Source organism: Tamandua tetradactyla, chromosome 4 (genome assembly GCF_023851605.1).
Source record: "Tamandua tetradactyla isolate mTamTet1 chromosome 4, mTamTet1.pri, whole genome shotgun sequence".
In the NCBI taxonomy this organism is placed as follows: Eukaryota; Metazoa; Chordata; class Mammalia; order Pilosa; family Myrmecophagidae; genus Tamandua; species Tamandua tetradactyla.
Window position 1 is genome coordinate 126,090,971 of NC_135330.1, and position 18,995 is coordinate 126,109,965.

The 18,995-nt window shown below is 34.9% G+C and overlaps 1 protein-coding gene across 6 annotated transcripts in view; it reads right to left on the minus strand.

Annotated features, from left to right (window-relative positions):
• The window catches only part of DIAPH3 (diaphanous related formin 3), a 609,701-nt gene that overhangs the window by 336,700 nt on the left and 254,006 nt on the right, over window positions 1-18,995 (minus strand). For all 6 annotated transcript variants that reach the window (XM_077158393.1, XM_077158392.1, XM_077158397.1 and 3 more), the window contains 4 exons: window positions 18,159-18,223; window positions 11,207-11,311; window positions 6,096-6,410; window positions 4,941-5,055 (listed from right to left, as the gene is read on the minus strand). In XM_077158393.1, the coding sequence (XP_077014508.1) occupies window positions 4,941-5,055; window positions 6,096-6,410; window positions 11,207-11,311; window positions 18,159-18,223 (600 nt within the window). The remainder of the gene's footprint in view (window positions 1-4,940; window positions 5,056-6,095; window positions 6,411-11,206; window positions 11,312-18,158; window positions 18,224-18,995) is intronic.

Genomic DNA, 18,995 nt, shown 5'->3' on the forward strand with positions numbered 1-18,995 from the left:
TGTTGCTCCAGGCTAAATAAACTTACTTTCTTTAGCCTTTTTCCTTAGATTCTATTCTTCTACTTCTTTCAGAATAAATTCCTACTTCTTCAGCAACCCAACAGAGAACACAAGATAATATGTAAAAATGAGGTATTTTCTAATTGTGAAGAAAGATATTCCTGACCTACCCCATAATTTCTAGTTCTTTTGCAGTTCGGCCAAACACAAGAACCAAAAGATAAGTCCCTACAGAAATACTTAATTGACCACTGACTATTTTCCCAATCCTTTTCAAAATAGTACTTGTCAAATTTCCTTTTCAGAAACCTTTAGAATATTTAAGATATCTTGCATACATTTTAGCATCATCTCTTTAACAATATTCACTCCCATGAAACATATTTCTCTGTTATAAATGAGAGTGCTCATCTTAACTGTAGGCTTATGAAGGAGTTTATGATTTTTTATATACTATTGCTCATATCGTAGAATAAACTATGGTTCAAATAGAGAGAGACAATCTGAGCATGGCCAAAGCCATGGGATAATTCCAACACCCCAATATTTTGTCCACTGAACTATGATGTCAGAAATTGAAGCTTGATTTGTTTTTAAGTATATAATCCATTAAATGCTTCTATATGCCATAACTGTTAATTTGAGAAATTACTTATAAACCAGTTTATTGCACCTAGCTGGCAAATGTGACACACCTGTCACAAAATGTGATTACTTCAGAAAGCTAACAATTGTGGAATCATATTTTCATAATAAATCAGTCTAATGGAACTAGACTATTTATATACTTTCAGAAAGCCTTTTAATTCCTATTAACAGTTTGTGAATAACGAAAGTAATCAATATTAATTTTAGTTGACAAATCCAACACCAATAACCTGTTAGTACACTTTAATACATTTTCCAACAGCCTGTAAAAATTAACCAGCAGATGCTTCCAATCTGGTAAAAAAAAAAATGCAGGCCATTAACATTATTTTGATGATACCAAATGTTCTATATTTGAATATTGTGATTAAATTTCAGAGAGATAGATAAACAATGTTCTTTTATGACCTTGTTAAGTCTTAAAAGAAGCCAAGGATAGTAAAATAAGGCATTTTTTTCTAAAACCAAAATCAGCATTTGTCGTTCCACTCATTTTTATGTTTGAATGAAGAACCTGACTGAACTTAATTAGACTGTAAGTGCAGATAAAGGTCTGTCTTATTCACCACAGTGTCCCCAGTGCCAAACTCTAGCCCTAATACACAATATGCACCCAATTAATAATTGTTGAATAGAGTATGGGAACCAAATGGATGAAAGAAAAAAATCAGGAGAAATCAATAAAAGGAGGCACAAGAAAAACAAATGCAAAGGGTGATCTGGAAAAATGCTCTCATGTATTTCCTGAAGAATTCAAATATAGAAAGCTAAGATGTATCTCAAAAACTTAGAAAAGAGAGAAGCAACAAAACCAAAGTTAGATATTTAACAACAGAATAATGTGTAAATGTTGCTGTTACAGGAACTCGCTTAGAGAGGGGTTCCTGTACTCCTTAAGATAGCACAAGGGACTTTCCATAAAAGAAATATTATAAATGTTCACTGGGAGAGACTGAATTTAAAAAAAAAAACAAAAAAAGTAAACTCTAAGTGAAAAAAAAAAAAAAAAAGGAATATAATAAATGGGAACATTAGTTAAGAGGAAATGTCCAAGCTCTTACCAAGGATATGTTGCTATATCTATGAGTAGGTGGAGAAGGCGCTATTGTAGGGAGGAAGTTAGCATGGCTTTGCAATCAGCAGACAAGGAGAAAAGACCTCATCTGAGGTGTAGTACAAATTAAACAGGATAATATGAAGACCTAGCTTTGTACTGGTATACTCAGAGATAAACAATTCCTCTTCCTAGTCCAATTCTCAGGGAATTAGACTTGAAAACCCAGTAGTAAGAACCTAAAAGTCCCAGAAATCTAAAACAGCGTCTACTGTAAGAAAACAGCCATCCTTATTAACACAAAATATAGAATATGTGATAGAAAATTTCAAGGTTTTCTTTAAAAGATGGAATTCAGTTCCTTTATTATTTCTACCTATCTATTTCAAATAGTAAAGCATTGTCTTTAATAAAGACAATTTTAAATGCATGCAATTAAACAATCAAAGAAATGAGCCTGAGTCTTAGTCCAAAGAGTCATTGTAATAAAAAAACAAATGAAATAGAGATACACTATTCCCCTAAAGACTCACTATTCTTTCATAATCTGAATTCCTTGCCCTTTCCTGTTTCCTACCACCATGTAATGCCAACCCAAGATGAAAATCAGTGAAATCTGGCATCACCCTTCAGGTTCATGTATCAATGTCTCTCTCCCCCTGCACACTAGAAGCAACTGTTTTTCTACCTAAGACTGAACAATGAATATGTGATCAGGTTTAATTTTGACTTATAAAGAAATTACAAAATTGATTCAAATTAACTTTTGGATTCACTGGTGACAGCTGAATGTTGTTAACATTTGGACCTAATGCCTCAGCAGCCAGGCCATGAATAAAGAGACAACATGGAGCAGCCTATCTGCCTTCCCAGCCCCTAGTCTTGTGTAAGCTGTCTAGACACCTTTTTCTCATTCTTTCCTTCCTTTCTGATGTTTCCTATAAAATATCTATATAAAATCCTCTTTTTTCCCCTGAAAACAGCAATGACTGGCTTTCTTCAGTAAAATTCTTAACTGTAAGTAATGCCAAAAAGCACACATAGGGGTGCTCAAACAATGCTTTCTAGGAAGTATTCTTTAAAATGCAGACCTAAAACAGTCACCCCTATGGCTCCCCTCCTACTGGCATTGTGAAATGTTGGCATTGCTCTGGGTCACAACCCACCTTTTCAGTTCGCTCTGGAAAATATCATCCACTGTCATAGAGAAAGTAGCATTTGAGCTGAGACAAAAGAAGCCGTAGGCCTCTGTAAGGCTATAAACTAAGTGAAAAAGAGATACCAGGTAGAGGGAACAGCATTCACAAAAGCAGGGAGGGATGGAAGCACAGGATGTTCAGCAAATGATCATCATTTCCTCATCTGCTCTTCTTAACTAGTTTTCAATTGCGTAAATGGATCTTTTTCCTCAACCATGAATCTCGAGGCTGAAGTTAGATGACTTAAGAATTTTTTAAAAGTCCAATTATTTCATTTAGGGCTAACACTACAGCTAAATTAAAGACATGCTAACAAGTTTCCCTTTTGAACCTCATTAATTAAGAAAGTAATCAGAGTAAAGAGGTAAAAAAAAAGAAAAGAAAGAAAGAGTAGCTGGAAGGCAGCATTACTTAAATAGCTTTTAGGTACCACCATTTGCACCTACTAGGAAAGCAAAGGGAAAATTAATCAATTCCAGATTATGAAATCTGCAATTCTGAAGTGTTTAACATTCATTTACTTACATTTCTGAAGTAAATACACATCGAACTGCCATATATTTTCCTTGATTGCATGGAGAGTGCACTAATCGCATTCAAAGAAAATTTTGATTCTCTATCATTAAAAGGTAAAATTAAAACCTGCTAATGTCACAAATTTTCCTAGGGTAAGCTTGGTGAGAAAATTCTTCCTGTCTTCAAAACCAAATATATCATTTTTAGTATTTTAGTTAACAGCAATGGTACTCAAAAATAGTTGGTAAAGGTTTTAGATCTACTAGAAATTCTAGAAAGCTACCTTAACTCACAAGGATATTTTCAAGAGTAATTTACAAATATCTTAAGAAAGTGTTTCAAAGGAATTTAGATAAATTTTTAATGTATCTTACCAACATTCTTTGGTCACTGTGATGCTCAGGTTAAATCTGATACATAAAGCATATAGCGCGGTGCCTTCAGTAGGTATTTCAAGGTGTCCAATCTTTCCATCCTACACCAAGTTCTCCTGCCTGTATCCCTATAATCTCTGTCTACCAACTTTTTCTGTGTTCACTGAGCTAAAGGACTTCAGCGGTGGCACAAGTCCATGATAAAAACGATCTTTTTTAAAAAACTGAAAGGTAAAGACTAATCCAAGAGCCCTGTGTTACAGACCTGAAATGAAGATAACATGATACTATATGTGGATATTAGTACCGACACATGAACTGATAGGTACAAGAGATTAGACGACATAAATTCAATTTTCAGATAAGATTAATGCCTAAATATATATTTTTTAATTACGGTGCACATGTAAAAGTTATCACAAAACAGTTCAGGAAATGAATGCATTACTATAAAATAATCATAAAACCTATTCATACACTTTTATTTTTTATTTTTTTTCTGCATGGGCAGAAACGTGGAATCGAACCCAGGTCTCTGGCATGGCAGGTGAGAATTCTGCCACTGAGCCACCGTCACACCACCCCATACACTTTTATTTCAAGTTGATACGTACTTCCTAACTTTCAAGATACTCTACAAACTTGACAATTCTATCCCATATGACTCAAAATTAATTTACTTATGATAGTTTTTTTGTGATATTAAAGGGTGGTAAAATTCTGACTAGTGGAATGTTTACATATTACTTGGGTGTTTTTCCTATTTCTCACTGACTGAAGGGAAACTGCATTTTCATGCCAAAATTTTCTGTAATAGTATTCTCCTTTAGAAGTCTGATTTATCCCAATGGGACATCTTCAAAGTTTTAACAATCATAAAGCTTTAACAATTAAATTAATTTAATTTAGCAATCATAAAGCTTTACATAATTGTTTCCATTTAAAAAAAACTGTTCCTTTCAGTGTATAAAAAACATGCTCTTTTTAAACATTTCATTTCATTAGATAATTTATTTGACCATTAGTATTGTCAAATAAAATCATGTTTATGATACTTAACATAATGCTATAGAGTATTTAGTATATAAAACTTGACAATGTTAAAATACTAAAAGTTAAATTCATAAATAGCCAAGATATTAAACTTACCTTTTTGTTGGCAACAAAATGTATTCTCAAGTTTACAAAGCAAATCCAGATTTTCATACTTATTTTCATTTACTTTTATCCAGAAACAGTTTTCAGTCATTTCGTCAGGTTGGATCTGCAATCAGAGGGAAGCCCGACTCATAAATACCTGGGCGTTTTCCCTGCCCCAGCCCAATTGCTGCATGCACACCCAGGATCCCATAGTTGCCGGCAAAGGTTTATGAAGAAATCCCTATAAGATGTTTACTCCCGAACGTGTTTGTTGAAAATGAAACATACATTCTGTAAGATGTTAAGGTTTTATTAGGAAAAAACAGTTTCCATGATCAAATATTTGGGAAACTCCTGAGTGAAATGAAGTTGAAATTGTGTCTTCTCACTTCAATCCTCCCCACCCCATCCCTGGAGACTGTAATGATTTCACCACGACTTAAAGTGCAGGATACAATACACCGTGTTTCCCAAATCTATGTGACTACAGGGCATCTGGCATAACCAGTGTTCACAAAAGCACACTCTGGCCAGGCTACTAATGATAATCACTTGAGTTGTGATCCTTTCTTAGGGCATTTTTTACTAAATAGAGAAAATTGGAATGTTATGATATAGTAGCCAGATACATTAAGAGAGGTCATAAATAAGTACTTAATAAATGAATAAAGGAAGAGGTCAAGGGAGGAAGAGAAGATTTTTTTCCTCTACTCATACAACCTTTGCAAATTACAAATGAAACACCACTGTAACAATTAAAATTGACCTCCACTATGTTTTTCTATCAGAAAGCCTTAATCAATAAAAATGACTTTGGGGCGGGCCGCGGTGGCTCAGCGGGCAAGAGTGCTTGCCTGCTATGCCGGAGGACCCCGGTTCGATTCCCGGCCCCAGCCCATGTAAGAAACAAACAAACAAACAAAATATAATAAAAAACAAGAAAATGTTTAAAGATGTTTCCCTTTCTTCCTCCCTTCCATCCTTCCTTCCTTCTCTCTGTCTTTCCTTCCTTAAAAAAAAAAAAAAAAAAATGACTTTGCTGCAACACTTTTATTTAAAACATCACATTTTATTCAATTCTACTTTGATTAGAGTTCCCAATGGATACTATACATAATTTCAAAACTAAGTTTTAATCTAGTTAACTGTATGTTTCTGTTGTACCTTTAACCAATTTAATCTTCTCATGTTGATTTCAGGTTTAAATTCTTTCTTTGGTTTCAACCCAAATGGCAAGGTTGGTGGAGGAGCACAGCATTTTCCAGCAAGAAATCCAAGAGGAGGTGGTGGAGGCACGGAACCACCAAATGGCATGGGCATTCCTGGAAGGGGAGGTGGGGGTGGAGGGGGGGGTAGGGGTGGGGGTGGCACCCCTCCACAAGAGGGCAATGGCAGAGGAGGAGGATCTGTGGCACGACTAGTTCCATCTTCTGTTGACGAGAGCAAAGAAGTATTTGTAGCAGATGGCAAGGCACCAAACTAGACAGAGGGAGGAAAGAGCAACAGCTAAGAACACGCTACAAAACATTGAAAAGTACACTTTTCTCAAAAACAATAAGGTATTAGTTTAAACTAGAAATAGCTGAATAACTGCAATTTCAGGTAGTTTAACCTAATAAAATTCCAATATATATTTATCTCAGTTTAAGAATAATTACAACTTTTGTTTTCATAAATATGCAATTGCCAGAAATAGTATTCCCCAGTTTGAGGAAGTTATAGCCTTCTAGGTGGAGACGTACAGGATGGAATGGATATATGGGTCCAGAAGATGTGGAAATTGGCAATCTCTAACATTCCATTAATCCACAGGAGTAGATAAGTACAACCAGAGAAAGCATGATAAAAGTACTATACAGAATTCAATGGAAACTAACATTTAAGTTATAAGTAAAAAATAACAACCAGGCTAGAAAAACAAAAAAAAAGACTTAAATGGTATTGGCATATCACTCTTCTGCTTAAATCTTCTCAATGGTATCCCAAAGCACTTGAGAAAAAAACAATTTTTAGAAAGGCCTATAAGTGTATAGCATGATCTGACCCTAGCTCATTGGTCTTTCAAGTAGCTTTCTTCCAATTCTAAGAATGTGCCAATCTCATACCCATTTCAGGGTATTTGTACATGCTGTTCCCTCTGCCTGATACATTCTCCTCCCACCCCACCCCCTTCCCTTCACTGGACTTCTTCTACTGCTTTCACTCTTGGCTCACAAGTTCCTTCCTCAGTAAAGCCTTCCCTGGTACCCAGGGTTGGCCCCTATTTTACATTCACAACACAGTGTTCTTCTCCTTAATAGCTCTTATCAAAAGTACTAAATAATTATTTAAGGAACACTTAACATTTATCTCTGATAAATTATAAGTTCCCTGAAGGCAGTGACTAGAATTGCCTTATTCATACTTTCCCCCAGCAACTAAAGCAATAGGTAGCACGTGGCAGCCAGTCAAGAAATGGGTGTAGGATAAATGGATTAAAGACAGGAAGACAAAAGGTAAGTGCAGGGTCATGACCCATAAGGAAAGAGAGTGTCCAAAGAGGAAAAAAAAACACTGATCTACAGAGGGAAATGCCACAAAGAAACCAAGGAAAACCACTTTGTTCACAGGTGTCTTGTTTCCATTATATGATAAGAACAGAAGATTGACTGGAATTAATTAAACAGCAAGTGGGAGGACAATTGTAGATAGTGGTACAGAAATAATATTTGTAAATTCTTTCTAGTAATTCTAAAGTTAAGAAACTTTTAAATTCCTTTCCCTAGTAGAAGGCCCAAGGCATGCCTATTTTCTTTAGATTATGGGTATAAGAGGGTTTAATAGATGTACTTAGGAGTTTAATAACTGTGTTCTGGTTATCATGAAGAATATCTTCTGGGTTAATATATAACTTTTGTGATATGATAATGTTCTTAAAATTAATCACTTTAATTTCGAGCTATTTATACACAGATACACATAAAAGAACATCTTAAATACCTTTCAAATGGTGGGCATAAGAAGTTGAGAAATAAATCAAAGACCATGCCTTATCAAAAAAATTAAATGCTGTGATCATAGGTGGTACAGCCCTTTGAACGTTAAGAATGTATGTATATTATATTCACACTCAATATACATTTTGTAGTTACTATCAATTTCTTAACACAAAAATATAGTTGCATTTCTGCTAAGGAATAGTTCATTTGATAAAGTGAGCATTGCTGACTTGAACATACTGTTCATGACACCAGACGCTCTGAATCTGCACTATATCCACAGCACCTAACAGAGTGTCTCACTGATAAGTGACTATATGAACAAAGGAATGAAGTCACAGATCACAGAACATATTTAATTTATTCATATTCTGCACCACAGCTTATCAAAGCAAAGTTTCTTAAGGCAAATGCACAGATTTCACAAGAATCAGAAATTAAAATCCAAATAAAGAATTTGCCAATTGTTCTTAAAAAAATGAACATGGTGGCCAATTATTAAGTCTCTAATTCCAGGTTTTCTTCTTATCAGTCATAAGCACACCTCATCACTGTGTACCATTCACAACTTAAATTCCTTGATTTAATTTTAGTTTTAAAACATACATTTATTCCCTTTTCTTTCTAACTTAAAATAACAATCATTTATTAGCTAGTGATTCCGCGGGTTGGCAATTTGTGCTAGGCTCAACTCAGGTGGTTCTTCTGCTGGCCTCACTCATGCAGCTGCAGATGACTGGCTTTCTGGTAGGGCTGGACAGTCTGGGATCGCCTCACTCACATGTCTTGTAAGTGGCAAGCTATTGTCTGGAGAGAACTGGTTCTCTTCCACATGGCCATTCTAGCCGTCTAACTTGGCCTCATCCATATCATGATCTCAGAGTTCCAGGTGCAGCAAAAAGAGGGCAAGCTCCAAGGTGCAGGCACTTTTCAATTCTTTGCTTATATCATGTTTGCTCCTGCCCCACTGGCCAAAGCAAGTCACCTGGCGGCTCAGATTTAAGAAGGCAACATAAAGACTCCATGTTTTAGAGGGAGGAGCTGCAAAGTCACACTGCTAAGGGGAATTCCAAGAAAAGAGACTAATCATTGTGACCATCTTTGCAAACAGTGCCACAGAAGTCTATGGAAACACCCGCAAACATAGGGTGAAGTAGCACTTCAGAAAACTGTCTCTGTCTATTGCCTGGCTGATTTCTAGGCTAATTAATAGCCATAAGAGTAGTCCTGCTATCAAGTGCTCAGATAGCATTAGGGTATTAAAGGCATGATCTCCCTGCGGTGGGTGTGGCACCCCCATTTTTTTGGTTGTTTTGTTTTTTAAACATTTTTTTATTGTTAAATAGAACATATATACAAAAAAACAATGATTTTCAAAGTACACTTCAATAAGAAGATACAGAACAGATTTCAGAGTATGTGATGGGTTGCCATTCCACTATTTCAGATTTTCCCTTCTAGGTACTCCAGAATTATGGAGTCTAGAAGAAATATGTTTTATCTTTTTTTGTGAAAAATAACATACATACTAAAAAGCAATAACTTTCAAAGCACATCATAACCATTAGCTGCAGAAAACATTTCAAGGTTTTGTAGGGGTTACAATTCCACAATTTCAGGGTTTTACTTCCAGCTGCTCTAAGATAATGGAGACTAAAAGAAGTATCAATATAATGATTCAGCACTCATACTTGTTTGTTAAACCCTACCTTCTCTGTATAACTTCACCATCACCTTTGATCTTTCTCCCATTCTATAGGGTACTTGGGCTATGCCCATTCCAACTTTTTCACACTGGAAGGGGCTGTCAATAATACTGATTAGGGAGGTGGAAATAGTTGATGTTTTGGAAAGGCTGGCCCCTCTGCATTTCAGGACTTATCTGATCAAGGGACCTATCTGGAGATTTTTGTAGATTTCTGGAAAGTTACCCTAGCGTTTGGAGCCTTTGTAAAAACTTATATAATGCCCTCATTTTCTTTAGGATTGGATAGAATAGTTCTGGTTGGGGTTTGGCAAGTTATGGTAGGCAGCAATGTCTAACTGAAGCTTGCATAAGAGTGACCTCCAGAGTAGCCGCTCAATTCTATTTGAACTCTCTCAGCCACTGTTACCTTTTATAAAAACACCATGCAGTACTAGCTTATCCAAAGATGGTGGATATACCTTATCAACTAGAAATTTCTACAGCGGATTTACAAGTAATCCTCCAACATGGAAAAATTATATAGAAAAGAAAGTTCTCAAATTATATTAGCCCCAGACCAGGAAAAACTTGTCATAAATATTTGAGCTGTTGTTTAAAACTCAATTGGAAGTATAGGATACAAGCAAATGTTCCCTTCAATATGAGAGATAAGGACCTACATAGAAAAATTTTAATAAAACACGGTCCTTCCTTCTTGAAGCACTAAGGTAGATCAACGAAAATAATCTTGCAGATGAGAGATTTAATTTATTTATTTTTTTCTAAATTGAACTCGAAGAGATAGTTATCTCATAGGTTGTCTTCAGATAGCCTCTGTAACAAAACTATGCACTAAGAATTTAAAAGAAACAAAATTTCCAATAATATAGGAAATAGCATATTTGAGACTATTTCAATATAACATAAATTAACACGAAAGAAAAATAGTAAAACTGTACTTACTGCTCATCATCCTATATGTAATTCTACATTTAAAAAAGTTAGCTATGAATATTCTATCTCCTTACTTTCATCCATTTAAAACATGCAGACGATGTATTACTTGCTATCTAAATGTTTTATGCGTAAAAGGGTATATGTGAGCTATCTGCTTCATAATCTAGATTTGCTTTCTTCTTTGTCATATTTTAAATCTGTTTACTTTTGGAAATTGAAAAATTATCAGAAAATGCTCTCATTCAGCTAGAGGTTATCTTTCACTACAAGGTACCCATAGGCTGAAAAATTAAATAGCTTCAGCAATAATTTCCTGTAGTGGGATAAAAATCAATGATGAATGACAAATCTAAGAGTAAAAGAGTTTCTTTCTCTTCATGCTTAATTACTTAGGAAACATGACAGTAGGAACAAAATCCCAATGAAACATAAGTTATCAGATTAATTAGTAAAGGCTTAGACATCCCTGAAAATGCAAATAAAAAGTGGTAAAATAAATCATTTAAAAATAAACACAGGAGAAGAAAAACACATATAAACAATACTATGAAAATATACATATTTATACATTTCAGATGATATAAAAATATTATATGATCTTTGTTCCCCTGCTGACATTTCAAAACCCCAATTCACTCAGGATGGTATTTTACCTGAGATTTAAAAGCTTGTAATTCTGCTTGAAGCTCATTAATCTTTGCCTCTTTTTTCTGTAATTGAGCCTGAGTTTCTTGGTGGTCGGTAAACTCTTTATCAAACTGGAAAAAAAAAAAAGAGAGAGAGAGAGAAAGATGGAAATGAAAAGCACTATTCTTCACAGAGAAATATGACTCTAATGATCTGTCGGTAGGACATAAACTTCTGAATTTGTTTTATGAAAGGAATGGTAGATTTTTGCTAAGTCACCCACAGCCTTTTTCTGGGTCCCTCCAGGTTCCAGCAAAATCATTCATTTGCAAGGCAGCAGACAAAGCTATAGATGAAGTCTGTGACCTTCTCTCAGCAGGACAAACTGGCCCACAGTTATCTGCAACCTTGGCATTTTTCTTAAAAGTCCCTAAATATTATTGTAACTTTGGGTAAAATAACAGACAGAAAAGTATTTATGCTGAATTCCTTGCCCAACCCTTGCAAAATACTTAATATTTCAAACTTACCTGAAGCTTATCTACATGGTTAAAAAGGATTTCATTTTAGTATTTTTGGCTCCTGGTAAAGAATTCCATTCTAAACGCATCAATTACTTACTTATTCTTATAAAAACAACATGTGATCGAAGGACCCTGATATAGTTCCTAACCTTCAACAATTTACGAAAATTAAGTTCGTCTTGACCTTAGTACAATTGTGAAAGGAAAGCAAACAATAACATTTGGTAAATACTGAGTTTTCTAATTTAAATAACAACTCATCACAAGTTTCCATCATACATTCAAATAGCTTCATTCTGCAATCATCATGACTGAAAAGCTATCCTATTAGAGGTGAATTTAAATATAATCTCATAATCAAGAACAAGTATTTGACTCTCTTTAAAAACATGGGGGGAAAAAATCAATCATTTAAAAAAAACCAAAAACTTAACTACTCTGCAAATGTAGCCTTGAGACTTTAAATATAGTCAATCCTCAGTTAAGAAAATAATAACACAGAACTCAACAGTTTATGTATCTTATTTCATCCTTAACAACACAAAGAGGCATTTACTAGTTCCTCATAATACAGCCAGTAAGTAAAAGATGCAAGATTTTAAAGTCAAATTTTCTGCCTTCAAAGCCTGTGTTCTTTAGATGCTACCACGCTACCTCCCTATAATTAATATTTACATAATGCATTATATTGTATAATGTACAAAAATTTTGCATTTAACCACAAAAACAACGAATATTATTATTTCATATTTGCAAGTGAGGAAAGTGTATTTCAGATCTCTGACCCTCTCACTTTTAAACAGATAACCTTGTGTTCATTATAAGGATAATTGAAACTAATAGATAAAAACTATTCAAATGTTCTTGCCCGAACCACACCAACATTACCACTTTTACTTCTACAGCTCATCCAAACCCTTCCTACCTTTAATAATAAAAAAATAGATAGCAGTCCTAAACCTAAAAATAACTAATCTACCCATCCACGTGCAAGTATGCTTAAATCTCAGAGGACTACTCAACTCTCCTTTAATCCACAGCAAATTTCCCTGCTGGTTCTTTGGAGAAACATTCCTTCTCACTTCCCCAAGGACTTGCTAAATCAATTGCCTTCACCTCTCTGTAGCCTTGTTAATCTCTCTATCATATTGTCCTTCCTCTTATTCCATATGTAACTTTATTTATTCTTCAAAGTCACCTTCAAAGAGTGCCCTTAGTCCGTATTCACTTTTCTGCCCTGTCAAACTCCATTCATTTCATTATCCACTACAATTTAGTTATCATTCTTTTATTCTAAACACTGTGGCTTCTCAAATTGGACTTCTCTCAGCCTAATATTACTTGATCTAGAGCTGTGCTATTCAATATGAAAACCACCATCCACATGTAATTATTTAAATGTAAACTTAAATTAACTAAAATTAAATAAAGTTTAAAATTCAGTTCCACAGTCACTCTAGCCTTTTACCAATGCACAATGAGTACCCAGGTCTGAAGATTAATGTGTCAAACAACATAAATTACAAAATATTTCCATCATTCCATATCAGATACTCCTTCTCAGGAGCACTAAATAATTCAAATATGCTTTCCATAGTCAAGCTCATTTCTCCTGTATGTTCCATTATGATACACTCTTCTGGCTCTCCTGCTATCTCCCTACGGGCTCCTTCCAATTTTCTTTATGGGTTCCTATGCCTCATTCCAACCCTTCAATGGCGGCATTCCACAGACTCTCCTCACCCTTCTGTTGGTCTCATTCCACACTTCACTTAGTACCGACCACACCCATATGTTTCAACCACCTTTCAGACACTGAGGGCTTCCAAATTCCTATCACTAGCTCAGCTTCTCACTGAATTCTAGATGACAGATCAATGCCTAAAAGCATTGTCAACTGTTTACTGCGTAGTTCTCAAGACAGACAAAAACATGATTTTTAAAACCAAGCTTATCTCCCCCCCTACCAACTTTTTTTTTTTCCAATATCACTATTTTTTCTAAAGGACAGCTCTGATAACATGACTCCTTTGCTCTTAAACCTTCAATGGCTTCATTACAAAGGCTATAATCAATAACCTAAAATCTAAGAAACCCTCTGGTATCTGGTCCCAATGTATCTACCTAACTTATTTCCCATTATCAAAAAATTTGATGTGCCTATATGTCCCTCAGAGTGGGAGCTGCTGAAGATACAAAGTTTAACAGAACACACTGATCATTTCCACTAAGTACAATATTTGGTAATGAAGTAAAGGCAAATTAACAAACCCAAATCCATGAGAATTGCCACAAATAATAAGAGGCAGAGAGACAGAGAATGAGAGAACTAGAGAACAAAAAAGAGAGACTGGAGTTGAGTGAATGTTCCTGGAATAATGATGCTTGATCTTAAGTTTGAAAATCTTCAGAAGTTAGTTGAGAAGTATAGCAAGTATTTTAATCAGAGGGAATACCACGATATACAGACAAAGGGCAAATAATCCTTTATGAGGGATACAAATGTATGAGAACAAACTGCAGAAGATGAAGTTAGAGATGTACATAGGAATTGAAAGGAATTTTGCAACAAGCCAAATACCTATTTCTTTTTCTGAAAACCATGAAGTATTACTTATAATAATAATAACGTGATCAAATTTGCACTCTGAAAAATCCAACAACTGAGTTGTGGAACATGGACTGAAATAGAAATACTAGAGGCAAGGAAATTAGTGTGGAGCCTACTGAAGTAATACAAGCTAGAACTGAGGGCCTGCTGGATTTGAGGTGGAAGAAATGGTAATGTAAAGGAAATTAAGTTAGACTACAAAAAAAATTGGTATCTGACTTAATGAAGGGAATGATTGAGAGGAATATATCTAAGATGACTATAGTGGACTGTAGCATTTTGAATAGAAAACAAAATACTGTGATTTGAAAAGTTAGGATATAGTATACAGGGGAGAAAGCATTTTTAGTGAGAAGAAAGATGAATTTGGCTTTGGATATTTTAAGCTTGAGATACCTATAGGAAATTCAAAATAGACATTTAACTTTATATATTAATCCTCCTTGAATTTCTTGCCTTATTGACTTATACTGATCCTTCAGGGCTCATATTATATATCATATACCTGTGTAAGCCTTTTCCGGCTACCCAAGACTAGCTGAAGAATCCTTCCTACATGCCTGCACAGCATATAAGAGTTTTCCTATCATAGTAATTACCACACTACATTATAAAAATATCACAATGTTATATCATACACCTCAATAATGTGTCACTAGGGAGCAGCCTTAGCGCAGCCTGCTACCTATCCCTAGGACCCATAGATACATCCTGTGCTCAGGAACAGGTATGTCCATCTGGCAGAATAAAACACAAATCTACTAGATAAGAGGACTGCCAGAACATTCCTTCCCCTATTGTCCCAAGCATATGTAAATATTCACTGGAGACAATCTGACTCTGGTGGGCATGTTTTATGATGTCCAGCTCACACTCCAGTGGTAAATCTGTCCCTGGCAGAGAGGGAGTAGGGTTCCTCCACTGCAAAAGCACTTGAATATGAGAGAGGGGTGCTATGCCTAGAACATCTCCTTGCATAAAGTCAAACCTGCTGGCTATGGGGAGTTGAAGTCCACTAGTGAAGCTGACCTAGCCATCCCTTCTTTATGAAAGTAAATGTCTTTCTACCAGAGTTTGTGAGAGTCTTGTTTTTTCTGGCAATCCTGACATCTGTATTGGAATGGGTTGACAACTCTTTAGCCGTTTCTTCTTCAGACTGACAAACACTCACCAACATATAAGCTAAAAGAATGTGAGAAATTTTCTATTTTATTAATCACCTTTTCAATATCGTGTATTTATAACTATGTTCAACATGTATTTATTGAATGAAGAAAATGAGCCAACTTCTGTCGAACTTTCCTTTATGAGTTGAATGACTATGCTAATAGCAGATATTAATGTTCTCTACTCTCCCAGCATCAGAAATCTTTGAGATTTCATTTTCTCTATTCCCCTTTTCATGACTGCTCAAAGTTTCCTGCTTCATAGCAAAAAATAAAAAAATAAATTTTTAAGAGAGTAAGAATGAAGTTTTTTCACATTATCAATATGTACACTGTCCTATCTCATGGCCATTAGACTAAGATTCAGAAATTTTTTAGATTATTTAAGGGAACCAATATAAAACTACCAAAACAACCAGAGTCATAATTAGCAGCTTCTAATAAAATGTATTAAATTAACTTGGTCATACCGAACATATCTGTGTCACTTATCAAAGAATTAAATATAAACCTCCTCCTCTATAAAAGGACCAGACTAAATATAAACTTCAGTTCAGCATTTTTATAATATCTATAATCAAATCACTATAGCCTCGGGGATAAAATGCATCTCCATTAAAGGTGTACTTTATAAAAACTGACATGATAGCCTTCTTCTCCAAAAAGAATTACTACAGCAATATTACGCTTACAAAATTACATGCAAAAATGTCAAGAAACACAGTTAAGGTTGAGGCTTTGCTTAATTTCAGTCCCTCGGGTAAATGTATTAGTGTATCTGTACAGAAAGTTGATAATTCAATATTCTCTATGTACTTTCTGACATTTCTGGTCTTCATTTTTCAGATTTATGCACCAAAACAAAGAATGTATCTAGCAACTATGATAGCTTCCTGCCTAAAGCAAAGTATTTACATGAGTCCTTATAAAGCTTTCAGAAAAAAGTTCTGCTGATATACACAAAATGGTATAGCAACAGAAATCTTTTATGGAGCAAACTATTTACTGAATATACCTAAGACATATAATTTCTGACTAAAAGGAGACAACTAACCTTGAACAAGGTCTATTTTCTGTTTATATTAAAAGCTTACAATTTTAAAAGAATGTATTGAGAAAGTTATCATGTTTTACCCCACTTATATAAACTACATACCAAAAAATGATAATCAGAGTAAAGCTAGACTATCCAGGATGCATCCAAATTGAGTGTTTAAAGTTTGCTACTACTTTCCCTTAAAAAGTAAAAGTAAACTTGGAATAAAAAGTTGGCTGGGTGAGGGACCCTTCAGCCAAACTCCCATATAACATGAACAACATGTGTACCTATCAGCTACAACACTTAGCTTAACTGAAATGATCGACCAATTTGTTTCCCCAACTAAACTACTCACTGCAGGGCAAAGGAAGTATCATATTCACAGCTGTAACCCCAGCCTCCAGTGAAAGACCCAGGATATAATAACCTCTCAATAAATGTTTGTTGAACTCAACACCTTAGAACTTCCTAGGGTAAAGTATTTACAATATTTTTCATGTTACTCCTGACAACAGAGTCGAGTGGGTAAGTGTCATTCACAAGTTATGTTTTATCTTTGAAAAGTTTATAAAATTGTGCAATCCCCTCAAGATATGTTTAGGACTAATTACACCACACTCGTGGACTCCTCAGTCTGGTACCTAACACATAGTACATGTTCACTTAGTAAGTGTTCATTGTGTAGGAATAATAGCAATTATTATTATTGCTCTATCGTACAAAACTGCCCTAAGAACTCAGAGTGATTATTTGAAATGTGAGATGTCCAACAAAAAAAAGACAGTTAAAATATTTAGTAAGTATATGCTAAGCCAGAGATAAAACAACAAAACAGAATCTCAAAGAAAAGTGGTAAAGGGCTGACTGGTCAGAAATACTACAAAACAGATGCAAATGAACTGTTAATACTGGACAGTTTTTGACTTACAAAAACGGCAGTTTTAGATAGTTCAGCTTGATATAATGAAGCAACTTTAATCAAAATAAAAGGTGAAATTTTATTAAAAGGGCAGTGCAATGGTGGCTCAGTGGCAGAATTCTGGCCTGCCATGTCAGAGACCTGGGGTCGATTCCTGGAGCCTGCCCAGGTCACAAAAGAAAAAAAAAAAAGAATAAATAAAAAAGAAAAAAAAGTTAACTTTTATAATTTGTAGGTAAAATTTCATCCTCTAAATAATATGATTTCTTGAGAATTACTCCAACCATAAAATTTCGATTCAATAATTTATTTATTCACTCATTTGAAAAATACATTTGACTTCCTATACTGGGCCAGAAACTGTTCTAGGTAGAAAGAGAAATCCTTCATGTGATTTACTGTACGGGGAGAAATATATAACACAACACATTACATATATATATATATATACATATATAAATACATAAAAGATGTACTATGTCAGATGATGAAAGCACAATAGATAAAAAAGAAATCAGAAAACAGGCATGGCAGAGTCAGGGTTGTGTGTGGGGAGTTTAAATTTTAAATACAATGATCAAGGAAATCCTCTTTGGAGGGTAACATTTCTGCAAGTATCCGAAGAAAGGCAGAACAACTCCAAAGTCCTTAAGACCCAAGCATGAGGACAGTGATTCCATATACAGAGTTGCAAAGTTAATCTTCAGGAAGTTACTTACTTTCTTGCAAAGTTCTGATGCTTTCTCTTCAAATTCTTCTAGTTTTGCTTGATCTATGCAAACATCTAAAAGTGTAATGACATGAAATTTTTAATTTGTATCTCTGAATTTCATTATGACTTTAAAAGGAAAAAAATCATGCAAAAGAATGAGAAACATGGCCAGTAATATGAAAAATACTGAAAAATATTATGTTTCAAAATGGACAAGGCTTTTTCAAGCATGATTCCAACGCCAGAAAACATAAAGGAAAAGACAAACCCAACTGGAATTTTAAACTTCTATTAGGCAAAAGGCACAAATATAGAAGAGTGGGTGGAAAAGGGAGATTGATTATAGAAAATTTTAAGTGTTGTTACAATCAATCTACAAATATACTGAAAGAAGAAGAAAAGTAGATGGTGTGCAACAGAAGCTAGGAGAACAGGCAATGGCAGTGAACTGGACATTAGGAAAAAGGAAACTAAGAACTGCTAAAATACATTAGTTTAATTTATATGGTCAGTTTACTTGAACACCATAATTACATGGCATCATGAATAGGGTGTGAGATCTTGTTAGTTTGTACAGGTTAGTGTGATGCTACAATATATCCTAGATTAATCTGGGCAGACAATTAAAAAGTATTTGCAAAGTCCCTCTGGGGGACTGGGGAGAAGGGAGGAAATATTAAACTTCCCCATCTGGGGAATTCCTGAAATTTTCACAAGCAGTAGGGACAACAAATTCAATAGGCCAAGCCCTTGATCTTGGAGCTAGCCTCTATGAAGCTCATTCTTGCAAAGGACAAACTAAGCCTACTTATAAGCATGCCTGAGAGTCACTCCCAGAGAACCT